At 37.9% G+C, this 18,185-nt stretch overlaps 1 protein-coding gene across 9 annotated transcripts in view; it reads left to right on the forward strand.

The window, feature by feature from the left end:
• BUB1B (BUB1 mitotic checkpoint serine/threonine kinase B) overlaps positions 1–9,793 on the forward strand; it is a 33,737-nt gene extending 23,944 nt beyond the window's left edge. For 6 of the 9 annotated variants that reach the window (XM_041129105.1, XM_030039532.2, XM_030039530.2 and 3 more), the window contains 3 exons: positions 1,255–1,426; positions 1,811–1,917; positions 6,192–9,792. In XM_041129105.1, the coding sequence (XP_040985039.1) occupies positions 1,255–1,426; positions 1,811–1,917; positions 6,192–6,381 (469 nt within the window). In that variant the 3' untranslated portion in view covers positions 6,382–9,792. Of the gene's footprint in view, positions 1–1,254; positions 1,427–1,810; positions 1,918–6,191 lie in introns of all 9 variants that reach the window. The other 3 variants (XR_005934108.1, XR_005934109.1, XM_041129106.1) reach the window with 3 other exon arrangements.
• The last annotated feature ends 8,392 nt before the right edge of the window (positions 9,794–18,185 follow it).

The following is an 18,185-nucleotide window of genomic DNA, read 5'->3' on the forward strand; positions in this document are numbered from 1 at the left end:
TGGTATTGCAGTCCAGTTTTTTTAGGCTACAGTGTATTCTGCAAATAGTGAAAACACTTTGTTTAGGAATAAACCTTTTGTTTATTTCTATAGAGATAGTATACAATGCTGTTGTAAAACTTATACTAAACAAAATGTTTTTGCTATTGCTGTGTTCTCAAGTTTGTACTTTAACAATGTACTGTACTGGACAGCTAATTGGATATTGGTAAATAACTTGCCTTCTGGTTTTATGTATCTGAAAAACAGGAAGTTAGAAGGCAAAGGGCAGGTGGGACTGGAATATCTAGACACTCTCTTCAACAGATTGCTTAGCCTCCACTACAGTCCAGCTTGTAACTTGATGCACAGAATTTTCTTCTTTAAGCTCTTTCCCATATTATGTTAACAAAGTCACATATCCCTTGGAATGTGATCTGTGAAGTAAGTGTGGGAAGATAGTAACTTTGGAATGTCTAATGATTTAGATATAATGCGATCAGAAGAAATTCACTGAGGCTGTTCTTAGTCTTCACTGGTATGTTAAAAATAGCTATTAACTTTATTTTGAACCTACAGTCATCTAACACACGCACCCCCAATAGACATTATTTATAATTTCTTTATAACTTATTTATATAATTTATTTATTTATAAATTACATACATGTACTACTGAAGTTCTAATGTTTTCTTCACACACCCCAATGGATTGTCTTGCACATCCCTTAGGGTGCATGCTTCCTATTTTGGAAGTCACTGATCTAATAGTGGCTTGATGGGCTTGGATATGTGATCTGTTTATATTGTTGGTTGGCAGTACACTGTCATCTATACAGATACTTCTCACTGCCCTTTCTATTTGTCCTCCCTAGTGTATAGACTAGGAAAGGTTTATTAAAGTATTATGAAGCTTAATTCTTTCTTGTATAAAGTATTCCGAGATCTTGAAGGAGAGGGAGAAGTGCTAAACATTGCACTATTCTGCTGTTCCACCGTGTTTCAGATAACTGTGAGAGATATCAAAACAGCGTCATCCTTAATCCTTTAGTGTTTCCCATTGCTTACTCAGGAGATACCAGTATCATCTCTAAGCTTCAGGCTGCCAGCTGGTTCCCCATCCAGGGGTAGTCCTTTCAGCAGTAGTTCTTAAGCTAACCATCAGAGGGGAGCATTGACATAGCTAAGACTTACCTTCACTGCACTGTTAAATTTCATTAAAAAAAAAAAAAAGTGTGTTGGATTGTTTTATGCTTCATTTGCTTCCTCTGCTCAGGATCTGTGATCCATTTGCTAACGATGAGATGACAAGAGCTCTGAAGATAGTGGATTTCTCTCACAGTCTAGATTTGAGATTACAGCCTCGAGTAAGTTTGCCCAACAGCTTTCCCATATCTCAGACCCCTCATGGACAACAGCTTCTGGTGAAAAGTTCTCTTCCTTATCAGGTGAGTCTCTATGTAGCAAGACATGTTAGTTTCTGTGTTTCCTTTACCAAAATCTCTATATTCTTAAGTTATATTTTGCAAATGCTGTGGAAAGCTCTGATCAATAAATACTGAATAAAGAGAATTTTTCACCTGATTAAATCTTTGGCATTAAGTGAAGGGACTAACAGCGCTGTTGGGTGCCTGTGACTACTATATTTATTTAGGAACCTACAATAAGACCAGAATTTTACTTTTTGAAGTTTTCTTGCTTAGCAGGTCTTGAAGATTCTGATGCAAAGACTGGTTCAGACTTAAATGTGTAGAAGCACCACCAGCAGAAATCTGTAGTGGATTGCAGAAATTGACGGAAGTTGAGCTTTCTGATGTTTGTTTTTGTTGCAGGTAGACCTGGTTGGCATTGCAGATATAGTCCATTTGATGCTGTTTGGGGTTCATGTCCAGGTCTATCAAGAGAATTCCATCTGGAAAATCAGCCAAAATGTATCAAAGTAAGTCCTTTTGCAGAGGAGGCTGCTGGGAAAGAACAGACTTCTAACTTCCTTCGCTTTCTTTACAATGGTACCATCTTCAAAGCTTAGAACACAGAACTTTGTGCTGTTGTTGCCAAAAGCATTAGTTCTGTAAGGACTTAAATTTTGAAGCTGCTAGACTTGTTCATTGTACAGTAGCCTTAGTGCTGTGTAGGAGACAATTTTAAACTGAATATGAGCGTAACAGTCCAGTTAAGATGATTTTGCTTTTTCTATCTTTTCAGACCAGACTCCTTTAGTCTCTCTTTTCACTTGATAGACCAGGCTTGGAAAAGTTTATAAGTGGATGGGTGGTGAGGAAAAAAAATTACATGAGCATGTTGCTTTAGAAATGGAGATTATTTTGTTTTTCTACTTTTTTCATTCTAGGCTATAGTGAAGGGCTACTAAGACACTAATGCCAGGGTTCTGTCTGTAACAGCTGCAGAAACACTATACATGCACAAGAAGGAAAATAATTTAAAATTATAATTTAAGATGCATGTGCAAGCAGCTTCTTTTTGGAAGCTGCTGTTTGTCCTCAGGTATTAATTTCTGCTGCTCTCTTTTAGCTGCATATTTTGGCTGCAAGACTACTCTGCCTTCATCTACCCTTTGTTTGTTCTTAGACTAAACACTTGTTCATTTTGTTAGTTGCATCCTGCAGAATTTTCTGCCTTAGCATTTCTTAAGGATTTTCCAGGACTCTCTGCTCATGACAGAAATTACTTGACAGATATCTGCATTCAAGATCATGGTATATTAGCCACACTTACTGTGTGTATATACTTCTATAACCATTGCTTTAAGAAAACCTACTACCAATCTGGGAGTTGTCCAGTTCCCTAGCAACCTGCATTACTTATACCTCCTAGTTTGTATTCAACCTTCAAAAAAAATAATCTCATCTTCTTAAGCTGTGTACAGGGGAAAAACAATTTTTCCTTTACTGGGCATATATCTGTTTTTCTACTACTGATACCAGTAGTTAAAAGGCTATAGCAGGCTTCTGCTGAGTACTCACCATGCATGCCATACTGTACCCTGTAGCTTTTGTTTTTTCTTTAGAGGATCAACTTGCAGGACTAGACTGTGAAGAACAAAATCACCAAGGGTGATTCATCTCTGAAGAGATGAATATCAATGATGTATAGGCTGGCAGTAAATATGTATGTTATACTGTCTTTGTTTCAGAAATGCTATAAAAAAAAAAAAGGCACAAAAAAAAAAAGGCAACTAAATCATTGATGGAGACTGGCTTTTGCTCTCTACTGACAGATATTCTAACATTACATATCTTGTAGCTAAATAACTCTGACCTCTGAAAAATAGGACTCCTGTATATTAATTTCTACAGGAACATGATCTGTTTTTAACAATATTCTGTTGGGATAGAAAGACAGATTTCTGATAAGAATTGCCTTTTTTTAAATTAAATTTTTAGTATTTATTTATTTAATTTTTTAATTCTACAAGAGATTAAATTGAGATACTGCAGGTGAAGCCACAGAAGGCCTGAGTTGAGAAGGTAGGAACAGTGTGTTGGGGACCTGATCAGGATGTGGGTATGAGAAAAATAGCAATAACTGTCTGGATAACTGGAGCAGGAGGAGCTGAGTAGCAGGTATAGAAAGTCTTGGGTTTGGAAGAATAGGGCTGGCTGTTATAAGGAGTTTGGAGGAGAGGAGTCAATTGGAAAGGAATTTCAGTCAAAGCTGGGGACACTGGATCGAAAGAAGTAGGATTCTGGGTAGAGGTAGAACTTGGAGGGAGACTTGGGTAGAAGGGGCGTGAGACCTGTGAAGGGCTAGAGGAGACTAAGGAAGAAAAAGGTAAACCCTGGGCATGAGTTCTGTGTAGCTGTAACCAGGCTGTAATGGCTCATCACTTGCTTGGGTACATCAGTTTATAACTGCTTTGGAGTTGGGAGTCTAAATAAGGAATTTCCGTTTTCCATCCTGTCTTCTGCTTTGCTTCTGAAAGTGTGATAGAAGACTTACTCATCTTCTATACTTATTTTTCAATATCAAGTCCAAGAAGTGTTTGTATAGGTGCTTAAGTTACGTGTTATACTGAAGTCTTATATCAACAGTGTAAATAAGGCATTTCATTATGCAGGATTAAGGAATCTGCACTGGATCTTTTTTTCCATTCACATGTAGATCTTTTAGTGTGTCTGCCTCTTATTTGATGACACTTCCTCCAGTCAATTTGAAGCTTTCAATAAATTCTCAAGTGATCTCTGACAAGCAAGTTTACTGCTGCGGGGAATCTTCATCCACCAGAAGGGTCTGCACAATTAAGCACTTCTCTGTGAGAAGAGTCAGCTGATGGATATTAATCTTGTCCTTTATCCTTTGCATACAGCTACGCATGGCAGTGACACTTCCAACACCCATGAAGACACAGGATTCTTTTTCCTACTGCTTTTAGTGATTCTACTTTTCTCTTGTAAAGATCATGTTACTTCTGTCCTTTCTGCTAAAAGTTCTATAAGTGACTTGGAAAGTGGTTTTTTGTTTCTTTGGGGGTTGGTTTGGGTTTGTTGGGGGTTTTTTTGAGGGTTGTATTGACAGGATATCTTTCATCAAAGAATATTGTGAGAATTTAGGCAGTGACAAATAGAAAGAAAGCTTCTTACTAGAAGGCTGACTGGTGTTAAATGCAACAACCATGACAACCTTATCTCAGGAAAGCTTTTAAAAAAGGACTTAATTATTTTTTAAGTAGTAAAGATAGTAGAATTACTAATAAAGCCACTAATATTACTAGCAGTTCAACAAAATATCAAAGCAGTGGGGAACTGCAAGGCAAAGCACAAAATTGTTCTAAAGCCAATGGCACTAATAAAGCAGAGCCCACTTAAAAGCTGACAGAACGAATGCAAAGCACTAAAGTCAATGTTGTAGTAAAGACTTCTGGAAAGGTAGAATGAGAATTCTGATCAAGTTTTTGGTTCTGTTTTTGGTTTTTTTTCTTCAATCTTTGAGCATTACTATAAGGTTGACAACCTATTTTAGAGTGGAGGGGGTTTTAGTGTGTTACCATTATTACAGAATGGATTTGGAGATTTTTTTTCACTTCCAGGAGTGTTTTTAGTTTTTCTGTTTTCACTATGCTATTTTTGGAAACTTCATATGTGCAGGCTTATGCGAGGTAATATATAGAAGCTGTGTTTGAATTTTTAGGACTCTTTTTCACTCATAACTCCTTAGACATCCTTACCAACATGCAGCCTCCTCTGCTGTGCCTCTTACTTGTCTAAGTCCATGAAAGAAATGGCCTCAAGTCTTGCATGGGGTTTTTTTGTTTGTTTGGCTGGGGGTTTTTTTTTGTGTTGGTTTTTTTTTTTTGTTAGGTTCTGTATGACTTCATTATTTTAGAAAATGTAAGAGTTAATAATGTAATATAGTACCAGCCAGATTCCTTCTGAGACTATGGCTGCTGTGGTGTCACTCACATAAAGCAGAGGCAGATAATTTGTTCAAAAGCCAGTGTAACCCCTGGCTTGAGGGAGAAAAGCACTTCAGTAGTCAGAAGCAGTGCGGTCTATAGACTTCAGTGCAAGACTAAAGAACAAAGGGTTAGCTCCGATACCAGTTTTCTGAGACTTTAATGAGTCATTTAACCTTTTTATTCATGTTGTGTGGGTATATCTATGAGAGAAGGGATTTATTGCTATTAATTGTCTTTGAAACGTTATCTATATGAGCACTCTGGCAGTTGGAAGGCAGGGAAAAAAGAAAGTAAAACTGGCTGTAAACCGCTCTTTTTTTTTTTTTTTTTGTATTTCTCTTGCAGCTTTCTTTTAATATTGACCTGTGAACTTAACTTGCAAACGGGGGAATAAGATTTACCTCTACCCCTTATTCGTCAATGGAATCTGCCAACTTTGTTGGTTCAAAGAATGCTCTTGATAACTCCTTTAATTTAAAAGTGCTGTGGCTCAATATGAATGGTGATAGTGGTCAGGTACAGAAGAGGTAACTGTAAAAATAGTGGTTTTGATAGACCTGTGATACAGCCTGTCTAGTTACTGTCCAGAAGCCTGTTGGAGAAAGAGAAAGGGGCCCACACATATAAACTTAACAATACATTCCTAGTTTGCCTTTACATTTAGTCATGTGAGTGAAATTATTATTTCAGACTTGGTTTTCCCAGGGCATTTAGTGCTGAATATAAATGGAAATCTTGACAGACATGTCATGTATGCATACTGTTTCACTGAAAACTGCTCTCTCTATTTGTTTTAGGACTGTTGACAGTGATTTCTGGGGTAAACTTTTTGGGAGAATTCTGAATGCAGATGGTAAGTCCACAGTGCCTCTGCTGAGGGAGTTAAGAGAGGAAATAAGTGGCATGTTTGACAGCTGTTTCCAAGAACGTCTTTGTGAATCCTTAGCTGCACTGGGAGAAACCTTCCTCTTGGAGAACTTCCTGTGATTTTGTAGAGGACAAATACATTTTGTATTATAGAGAGGAATTTGTTGTTAACTTTTTATTTATTGTTTTTCAAATGTAAGCATGAACAGTGATTGTAGCCATTTCTGCAATACTTCACACGGGACTCTCTAAAGAATGTTGATATTGCATCAGTGTGTAGGTGATCTCCTAAGCCTGCTACATGAACTAGTCCATGTCTGAGCAGCTTGTCAGAGAAAATTGGTTGTCGTAACTGTCCCCTTTTTGTATAGCTCCTTAAAAGTGTGTTTAATACCTAGTTCACACTGCAGTTTCTGAAACATCTTTGTCCTACGTTTAGTTGGTCTTTTAATCAGTATTTCATCAATAAAGTTGTATTTTGATAGCAACTCTGTCATATTAAATATTACTGTCAGATGGTTTCTAAAGACTTGATTTAGTATCCATGATGGACTGCTTCTGCCTGACTGGGAATTGTTTGTGACTGCTAGATACAAAAGCCCTCATTTGGTGGCAGCTTTCATAACCACACAGGACTTCCTGGACTCTTGAACACAACTTGAATGATTCTACTTGGAATGTGCTGTCATGGATGATTGTCATAAGAAAAAGTAGATGAAGTCATGAGTGAAAAAGATGCATACTTATATTTTTGCTTCTCAATGCGTTTCATTTACTTCTGCAAGGGCTAGAGTTACTGAATTGAGCATCTTTCAGAAATCTCACTGAAGTCTAAATTTGTCATGTGCTGAAGTGTCTGCAGGTTTTTTTGGGAGGTTTTGTGGATAGATATTTGTGTTAACCTTTTATGCACTGTATTATTGAAACCAATACAAAGGCTTCATTTTATTCAAGAGAACAGGATTTACAGGATCCACAACTAAGACGCTATGTACCTTAAGTGTAGAGGAACTTCTCAGACTTGGGATTTACTTCCTCACAGCTTCTCCCACGTATGAAAGTGAGAGTAGAAGACTGCATCACTAGTGGTTTCTTCTCCCTATAAAACCAAATTGGCTGTAAGAGTTTTTTCATTTGGTCAAATTCTCCGGCCATGGTTCTGCTTGATTCTCCCCTGTTTATCTGTTATCTCTAAATTCTGCTCTGGAACTTAATTCTGTATTTTCTAAGTTGTTACAAGCTAGCTTCTTTTTTCCTGTTCTTTCTGCATATGTCCGTCAAGACTCCTCTTGCTTAGACCTGTGTTCTTTTTGCTCTTGCAGATACCTAATACCTTCTTTATAGTCCATTAATGAAGGTTATATACTCCTGTAATTCAGGAATAGGACTTAAATGTCCTGATAGACAAACTTTAATATCTAATGTAAACTGCTGCTGAAGAATTTTTTTCATATGTTAATGCCTCAAATAATGCTTCCTGTAATGCAAGTCATTAGTTAGTAATCTATTGAGCAAGCAGATGAAATAATGATCTATCTCTAGCCAGAGTTTGGAGCAAAGATCACCGGTAGAGCAACTAGGAGCTATGCATTGGACTAACTTCTGTTAGCTCTAAAAGGACTTGCATGTTTGTTAGTGCTTTCCTTTAGTTGAAATTTGTTTTCTTTTGCTGATCTTCTAACTTCCTTTTAGACAAAGTCTGGGGGATCTCACTTGCTGTCCTCTCACTTTCAGCCTTTTCAGTTTATATCCTGCAACACTGATATGAAAACCAGGTAGCTAGGAAGAGAACACTCGTAACAAAGTATTGATCATCCCAAGGACTTCTCAGGCAAGGCATGTTTCCAGTCAACGTGGAACAACTTCACTACCTCTTCACCTATTTCATAAATCTTATTTACCAGAAAGCTTTTCAGAACAGTCTGAACACACAGATAAGAGCTCTCAGCAGAAGTTCAGTAAAGGAAATTTGTTCCTCAGGTCTTTAAAATCTGTAAGTGAATCTATTTGTCTTTACTCTAACGAAGTCTACTTTAAAGCTGAAATACTCCATTATTACTCCTATGTTGACTTGGCATCTGTTTTCTTTCTGAGCAAAAAGTGTGCTAATCCTTCTCCATCTACTAAGACTACCTTCGATCAGTTGCATAAAAGCATGACTCGTTACTTTTCATGTATGTCCCAGACAACACAAGCACCTCAGTTTATCATAACTAGAAAATTATTGAAACTCCTCTCCTACCCAATACTGTAAAATAAGAAACATTTAGCAATGGCATTACAAACTTCTCCATAAGAAACAAACACACACAAATAATGAAGAGGAACTAGCAGCTATAAAAAGAGCGAGCAGCCATCTCTCTTCTGCTGCTTGTTCGCAGTTCTACTCTGATGGAACTCTGCATCTCTTCCACACAGGTTAGTCTCTGCCTACCCTATGCTATAAGTTGATTGCACCAATATGTAAAAGGAGGTCAGGAAGCTCTTTCAGACATCCCTGTTGTATCTCTGTTCAAGTTTTGTTCTTGAAGCAACTGGGTGCAACCATGATCCATTACATTCCTTGGTCTTATTTTCTTTTGTGCACTCTTATTCATATAATAAACGATATATTAAAATCTGCAATAGCTCAGATTCCATCACCATATTTTTGTAGTGATAACCTCACTAGGACTTCTAGGCCTGGCCATAAGGTATAATTTCACCCTACCCTCTACCTCTTGTGGCACTTATTGTCATCTTGGTATCTGTAGATGCCTCTTTTCCTCTGAAGATGTTAGGACAATTTTGATCTCTAAGCATCTTGTGGGCAAGGCTGGTGTCTCTTCTATTTCATGACTGGTCTATTACAATCATGGCCTGTGAGATCTCAGAGCATGTCTGTCTTTTGCACAATGATTCAAAAAGTGATGCTTAGGAAAAACTTGTCTAAGGTTGGAGGCAGACAGTTACTTTAAAAAAAAAAAAAAAAAAAAAAAAAAAAAACAAAAAACAAAAAACCCAAACAACCAAAACCAAAAACAACCGAAAAACAAACCTACAACATGGCTTCATGCCTGCTAATGTGTGCTTTGTAACAGAGGGTAAATAGGTTTGATCATGTTCAGTTACCAGAAGGTAATACCACTGGCATCTGGAAAGGAAGGTGCCAAGTTGACTAATATTTCCTGGGGGAAATGCCACACGCTTGAAATCTGACATATCTATTCTACTTGTCTTTGGTTCTTCTGTGTGTGATGTGAAAACATCAAACTCTTATTAAAATAAAATAAAGGCTACCTTGCCTAAGTAAACTGCTTTCAGCAGAATGACATTTCTTTGATCGTACAGTTGGTGGATATAACACAAGTTGTGTGGTGTTTGTCAATATGAATCTTGGTCAAACAAAGCGCCTACTGAATTTGGCAAATCTGTGGTTAAATTTCAGAGTTGGAAGAGCTCTGTTGTAAATGTAGGCGATGACAAACAGAATTGTAGAAGGAGATATACTATTTCAGTGTCCTAGAAAACCAATTATTCTTAAAAGAAAAAAAAGGGGGACCTTCTAATATATTTTTTTAAATTAGAAAATGGAATAAACTTCATGTAGCTGAAAGAAGAAGAATATATATCTATGGTGTCTGAGGTGTTGCCGTTGTTCCTTAGCCTGCTTTCCATTTGAACACAAAGTTGGTTTTGCATGTATGTTAACTGGAGATACAGCAACAATATTCTGCTCTTTGGTTACTGTGTCAGTAGTAAATTTTCTTTGCTGAAATTACTAATTAGATCCAATTCAAGTACAGTCTAAACACTATGCATGATACTACATGTGGAATAATATTATTGTCAAGATGATGCTTTTTCTCCTACATGGGTAACCTGCAGTAGGAAAGTTGTGGGTTTTTTTATGCACAGCTCATTTTCATGCTTCTAAAACGTTTCAGTAGTATCACAGGTGTTTGACAAGAAAGGTCAGAAGAATGGAAGTGATTTTTAATGTTGGACACTGCTGGAAAGCATATGGATCCTGCTTCTAAAGCCTGAGAATCTTGGTTTTTGCCATTTTTCTTATGATCCATGTGCCAGCAGCAGCATTCTAAGCTTTAGATCTGTCCCTAGAGTTCTGACTGGCCAGAGAGTGGGAAGAGAACAGGAGACAAAGCCTACCCCTAGTTCTTTCTTATTCCTTGCTGGGATAGTGCTACAATGAAAGGTTCTTCAAAGGCTACAGAAAAGGTTAAGGGTACAGAAGAGCTGAGCTTTTAACTTTTTCAGAAATTAAGAGCAACTTGAATGATGTTCTCGATGGCTTGAACATGCACTTCACAGAATAGGCCTGCAAGCAGTAACCCACCCAAACCCCAGAAACTTTCACCTGAGACTACGGAATACTTGGTCTGCTTGTCTGCTGATGAGGCTCTGGAATGTTTGTTCTTTGACACAATTTGTTGGTATTCATAGGGGACCCCCTGTTTCCTCTGTGTTTGTATAAACTGCTTTGATTCAGAAACAGTAAAAGAGTTAAGTCAATAAAGTTGTTCACTCTGTTATATTAAGTGGAAAGGGGTCTAGAAATAACAGCAGAAAGTCACTGACCCCCAGCAAATGCTACAGATAAAAAAAATCTAGGCTGATCAAATGTGCATGAGATGTACATAGACTGAGAGTGGAGCAAAACCCACAGGTCTGAGCTATTTTCTGCTCATTAAGCTCTGGTAGCTGCATCTGGGTTTGAAAGAGTTGCTTCCACTGTTTCTAGGGCTCATCAAGATCACTGTCTACACCTGTGAAATGCAGGTGATACACGTTACCTCATTAGTATTTCTGTATTGTAATGACCAACAATGTTACATAACGTTATTACTTCTACTTGACTATGTCAGTGCAAATAATAAGAAAAAGCAGCTCTTGATAGTGAACAACAGAAAAGTGATTAAGAGAAGCTGCAGAAGCCAACAATAAGAATCAGTGCTAAAACAGTAATACTAAAACAGAACTTACTTTTTAAAGTATATCTACAGATATTTACAAAAAGTCTGTTGCAAGCTCTGAAACTAAATTGCTAATATATCTTAAGAGATCATTTTAAGGAACTGTGTCAGCTAGTAGTGCTTATCACCTGCTGTCCTAAAAAGGTATTTAATTTGTAGGAGATTAAAAATCCTAAAACTGAGGTAACTGGTAAAAGTATTTATCAGCTCAGACAGATACATTCCAAGTGCATTCATATCTGAGCCTTCTCCTAGCCTGGGGTCTGTGTTAAATAGAAAGATTATGAAAACCACATAGTAGAAGTATGCACCTGTTGACTGATACATTATCAGAGGTGTAAGCTTGTACTTGTGCTAGCAGGTGAGATTACTTAACAGAAGATTTCCAGAATGAACTAGAAACAGTAGCTTGCACTCTATCCTAATGTGTGTCCCCTGTAATACTTAGATGTTTCTGTATAAATTCAGTTGATGCATAAGGAGAATGCATTTCATGTAGCTGGTGCATTAAATCCCACACTTGAATTTACAGCTTTTGATATGAAATCATACAATTATATAATATTTTGATTATAGTCTATGTTATAGATTCATATAAATTCAGGAATTCTTAAAATAACAAAAATTTGGCAACACATAAAGGTAATTACGTTGGATTACATCGGTAGCCTTAAATTACATGGGACAATAGTTAGATAATTTCAAGACTAAGCAAAACTGTTATGTTTATGACTCCTGTCAGGCTTTCATTCTGCAAAATGTTTAAGAACTTGCCAAGTTTTAGATACATAGAGAACCCGAATTTTGAGGGCTACATCTCTCCTGTACAGCAGTGTTTGTACCATAGTCATCCAGACTAGCAAATCTCAGAGCTCTTCTTCCATCTGATAGAGAACAAGGCATAAAGAGTAGGCACAAAGATCTTATCCCTACGGTCAGGACACAGATAGTGCATGCTCCCGGTAAGTGGGAGTGCTTCCTAGTACACATGTTGGACACAGCCAAGGAGTTCTTGTTTAAAGGCTCTCCTAAGCATAGGTTTCTTCTTGTTCTCAGAAAATTGCATTCTGGACACTGTGAACAACTGATGTGATTTGAATCTGAATGTTTGGAAGGTTTTGAACTATTTCAATAAGCTGAATTATTCCAGTGTCTAATACCTTTATATTAATTTAGAAATTAACTTCCATTATTTTCTACCTATTGGATGTGTTGCTTTCCTCGCTGCAGCGTAATATGGTCTTACATAAGAAAACAAAGAGTCTGTTCATCAACCTCACTGAAGTTTTGCAGAGTTGAGAAGAGACAGTACGGTCATGTTTTAAAAGAAAATTTTAAAGAGGCTTTGGTGAGCCATTTGTCCTATCTTTAGTCTAAAATTGAAAGAATTATAGAAGAGAAAAATCCTAATTATTTTTTATGAAGAACACTGTCACTTCACATTTTGTGTCCTTCTGACTGACCTACCAGACTATGGATTCCATACATTAATTAATTCTGCTTTAGTTCTACCAAACATACTATAAATCAGATCCAACTGTTTTTTAGTTCATGAAATTTATGAATACTTTTAAAAGTAGACAAATTACAACTCCTGCATGTGCATCAGCAAATAATTCTAAATCTTTCCTCTGTGCTGTTGCTGATTTCCCAAATAATAAATATTCTAAAATGGCTTTGGGCTAAACTGTAACTTCTGAGGTGTTGCGCTCCATGCTGTGCACTAGTGATTTCCCCAGCGATGCTTCAGTGCCAGCGATGCTTCGGTGTACAAAACCTTAGTGTTCTTATTCGAAGTGAGTTATTTGACTGTGGTCTTGAGAATTGGTGGTTAGAGTCTCTCATTTAGCCTTGGGCTATGGGCACTGCAATTGCATTAATGTGCATGTGTTTAAAAAGATTGCCCTTAAAGATTGCTGAAGGAAGACTGAAGCTCCTTTAACAGTTTCATTCTCTTGGTTCTTACAATTTTAGACTCATTGCCCCTCTGCTTGGTTAATCTAGCAGAATACCATGTTTAGAAACTTAGAAATAAGGAGGTTTCATTTCCATTCATTCTTTATCTGATAGAATATTTTGAATTATTAAACAAGCGTGTGAACATTGAGGTCGTTCAGTAAGACCAGGGAAGAATGCTGTTCCTTTTGTTAGTTCTAGAAATGTTTATTCCCTACTCTCCTTTTGTAATAAGTACCATCTAAAGCTATTTAATTATTGATCCCGTGGCTCCAGCTGGTATGGAAGGGTGATTTACAAAGCAGGATCAGCAGCTAAGTGACACAATGCTGACGAAGACAAATGTTAGTCTTCTGTTCAGTTTCTATGCCTGAGCTTATGTTTGTTTTTGCAGTGCTTTGGATTCTCTCGACGCACAGTTCTTCAGTATCTCTTGAATTGTACAGTTCTTTTCTTGAAGCTAAACTAGTAATGTATTTTGATGTAGTGTAATGCTTTAATAATCATTCACTCAGGAATCATTTCGTAGGGGAAAAAAGTGTTGAGTATCGCAAAATTCAGTGGTGGCTGGATATGGCTTGTTGGTATATTTCCTTGATACCCAGTCAAAATAGATCCAGTAGAGGCATTCTGGACCATTCTGCCACACTATTAGATTTGCATTTACTCCTAAAGAGCCAACCTGGATTAGTACTTTACCTGTACTGTGAACTGAACTGACTACGACTTGTCCTTTCATTAGTCTGTTCCCATGGCTTCACAGTCCAGATCTGCTGATATCCTGCTTGAAAAGGTAAGTATGTCAGGGATTAAATCCAGCTGTAAGTAGGCACCTATTGTTTTAGCAGCACATCGTCTCCTCCTGCTATGTTTGTAGGGGAACCATGGAAGACTCTTCTTTGTATTGCTTTAGTGGAGTGTGCCATATTCTTTTATCTTGGAAACTACTGCTTAGATCCCGTGCAACTAAAAGCAGCAGTTTTTATATCAAGATGTAAAACATAAGTGTCAGCTGAAATTTGTCTTGCCTAGCCTGAAACAGAAAACATTACTGGCAACTGGTGTGGGCAGCTGTAAAGATAGTCTTTCATTTGCTTTAACGTATGGGGAATGTGTAATAGGAATAGTCCATTTTTATGCAATTAAAAAATGTATTATTCTTCCTCATCTCCTGGGAAAGCATATTTTTCACGTGGTGAGCTAGACAACAACGGAAAACTCACGGTGATCTTGTTCTCAGTTCTTTCAACAGATAATTCCCACACAACTGAACATTGGAGCCATCTTCATTGCTTCTTGTTTATGAGCATTCATTTCTGCTACACGTGCTCCATGCACCAAGATCAAAATCGTTTTTTGCTTCCTATCAGCTAAACTGAGGAGATTTTTATCAAAGTGAGCAGTATATCTGTATACTTTTAGACTGTCCACAAATCGCTTCATAACTTTCTCAATTACAAGCTTAAGTTTCTGTGGTCTTTCACTATATGGCATACTCTTTGCTTTCTTAAACTTTATTGTGATTTCCACAGCAATCTTTCCTGATGTATCAATATCCTTTCCAGAAACTAATGCATAGCAATGTGGGCGGGAGGGGAGGGCAGAACAACTGCCATGTGATTAGGCACACACTGTTGCATTGGATGTGAGACTCATGGAAAAGAGTTACAGTTTTCCTTGCTTCCCTAGTAAATTCACACTGGTCCCTTAAAGTGGGAGACAGCAAATTTGGAAATGGTATTTGCGTAGTTGGACTTGTTGTAAAGGAGAGGTAAGAAAACTATGCTTCTCTTGAATCTTCTTCCTATTTCATTATGGTAAAAGCCAAGTTGTTGGGTATTGTGCTGCAGAAGCTGTGGATGTTTTGGCAAAGCCCTGTTACTGTTTCAAACATTTGTAGTTTTGTTAACCTTCTATTACTGAGACAAACAGGGTTCCAGACTAAAGACCTACCTTCCACTGTTAGCATTGCTCTGGGCTTTGCATGTGATACTGGACGAATCATTTAAGTCCTAGGGTTTTCTTGTTTATAAACCTGGTATTATACTTTTATGTATATTTTCATATCTAAATATACATATTTATAAATGTTTCACTTCTGTGGAGGAGAAATGGTTCATAAAAACAAGGTAACACTTTGATACATTTAGTTGCTGGTTTCCTAACCTGCATTTGGATTAGTAATTTCTGTTGCTCCCTAGCACTGTAGTGCTTCTGGGCAGTTGAAATGTAGAATGAAACCAGTAACATTTCACCAAAATAGGGTTTGGGTTTGATATTACTATCCAGAGAGTAAAATAGGGGAACCATTGCTCTGACTGATGCTGTTGTTTAAGCTGAAGCATAGTTGTTCTACCAGCTGTTAAGATCCAAGCTGTTTTCTTTGAAAACTAAGCTATTTTTTTAACTGAAAACTGAATTTTGGACCTTGACCTGTATCTTGGTGAAATAATTTTTCTTAGCATCCAGCTTTTAGGAACGTCACTGTCCTGTCAGATTTCGGTGTGATAGATGGTTGCATGTTTTTGTTTAGGTGCCATACATGTAAATAATACTCTTTTGACATCTATGATAGCTTCCCTGTCATGTTCTTAAACCACCCTTTATTCCTCCCAATTTATTCCAAATGCATTCTAAAAATTTTTTTTGTTCATGTGTAAGTTTATCATCCTCCCTTTTCTATCTCTTGTGTTTTGCAATTTTTATATGCACTAAATATTTCATTATATGAGGGTTGTGTTAATGTGCAATGGTGCACCCCACATAGTCAAGGCAAAACCAACAGTCACAGTTATTATTCAAAGTGATTATAAGCAGTACGAAGCCTTTACATAAAAGAGGGTATCTGTCCCCTCTCTTTTTGTGACATGCTATTGTCTTTCCTTTCAGAAGTGGCTGTATTTCGGTAATGCTGCATAGATTTTTCAGGATAGAAGTTACTTACAAACACGAGTGTTATATGACCTCAAAAATAGCTATGAGCTGGAAAGCTAAATCCAGCTCTAATGAATGAAGTCCGAAAGCTGACAGCATTCAGCAATTTCACGGGCTCAGGATATTTTCTAACAAGAAAATTCATTTCTGAGACTTGTTGACAGAAACATCAAGAATGGAACTGCTGCCTTTGCCTCCACCCACCCCAGCAAAGAGTGGGGGGAGAAAAGCAGCTCTTTATAAATAGCTCTGTTCCTGTTGTATTTGTAAATTCAGTGCTTTTTGTGTCAATGACATCACCCTCTTCTCCATGGCAACTCCCTACGATGTCAAAACTGCAGGGCACTATCAGAGAAACTTAAACCAGCACATGAACAGGTTGATTCAAGATGATATAATTGAGAAATAGTGCAGGGGGTGACAGGAGGGGGTGGGAAAAATGAGCAAACAAGCTACTGTCAGCTCTGCTTCTCTGGAAAGCTTGTATCCGTAATGATTGTCTCCTAAAACTCTGCCCCATCTCTTCTTTTTGTAAGTCCTTGTCAGGAGGAGGAGGTGGGTGGAAGGCAGGCAGGCAGGCATCTTATTCTCCATCTCCGGTGTGTCTAGAGAGAAGCAATACAGGTGACTAAGCAGGAGGAGCATGACTGACTCACTCCTGAGTTATTTTCTCACTCCCCTTCTCTCCCCCCTCCCATCTTTTCTGTTTGTTTTTTAGCTTTCACCCAACAGCTTGTATTTTTCCCCAGGCCCTGATGAGAAAGAATTAGCAGCAGGCTTTCTTGTTACCTAATGTTCACAAAAATGTGCTTGTGGTTATCCAGGTGAGGAAACAAAAGCCAACCCTAAAAGCAAGAAAAATAAATTGTCTCTTGGATACACCACCTTTATCTTAAAAAAAAAAAAAAAAAAGTCCTTCTCCTTTCTGAATGTTGTCCAGGAAATACTAAAGTAACTGACATGCCAGGAAACTGTAAATAACTAGCTTCTTTATCAGACTACCTATGGAAAATACCTAATTGCCTCACTGGCAGACCAGCTGGTTTTGACTTGATTTCTAAACTCACTGCAGTGGGGGGAAGCAGTTTTGCTTGCTGTCTTGATTACAGAATTGGAGTCTGCTGGGTTCCATTTGGGGCATAAGTAGCAGGAACATAATGGTTACATCTGCAGAGTTTCGGGCAGTGTAAACTGTCACTGCTTCAATCAGCTTAATAAATCTGTCCTAATCTACATCCCTATGAAGTCTAAGGTCTTAGAACAGTTTACCTTCCTTCTTCTGCAGGATGCCATGAGGTCTGTTGCTGAAATTTAGCCTGCAGAAGTGTCAACTTGATATTATATTTTGCATTTTTGAAATTGCATGACATGGATGTAGGCAAGTTATGCAAGATCAGCACAACACCCACAGAGTTCTTATATCCAGAAAGGGATATGGCAATGCTTACGAGATTGATAAGTAACACTTTGGTTTGCCTGAGCTGTGGAGTAACATTATATTTGCCACTCATGGCCTGCAGTTTATTCCTCTATAGGGCGCAGGAGTCTTTAATCACAAATTCTCAAAGTGTGAGGCTCTGTTATTTATGTCTGTTAACCCCCTCCCCACCCTGGAGTGAAGCATAAGTCAGCCATCCTGTGATTTCAAGGCTTAGTTGAGGGGAAATGCATGTATAGTCTTTATACACTAGAATTTTGATTAGTATCTTGCACTTGCCTTTTGTGCAAAATGTCACTCGACACAGAGTCCCATCCTCTTTGCTGAGATCACAGCATCAGCCCACGATAAAAAAGGTCCCAGAAAACATTGATTCACTGCATTACAGAATCTTGATAGTGGTATGTGTCTACAATGAGTTCTCATCAATTTTAACTGCAAGGTTTTAATGGAATTTATCACTGTGGTCTCCTCTATCCTCCAATTGTGAGGATATTTTACCTTCCGTGAATTCTTCTAACACCTCTGCTGACTGCCAGAAAGAGGGGGCGTGTGGCACTCTGATACACTCCTCCACAGCAGCTGGCATTGGGGTAGTGCTGGTGAGTAAGCAGCTGCGAGCT

This window comes from Aquila chrysaetos, chromosome 16, assembly GCF_900496995.4.
Source record: "Aquila chrysaetos chrysaetos chromosome 16, bAquChr1.4, whole genome shotgun sequence".
Lineage (NCBI taxonomy): Eukaryota > Metazoa > Chordata > Aves > Accipitriformes > Accipitridae > Aquila > Aquila chrysaetos.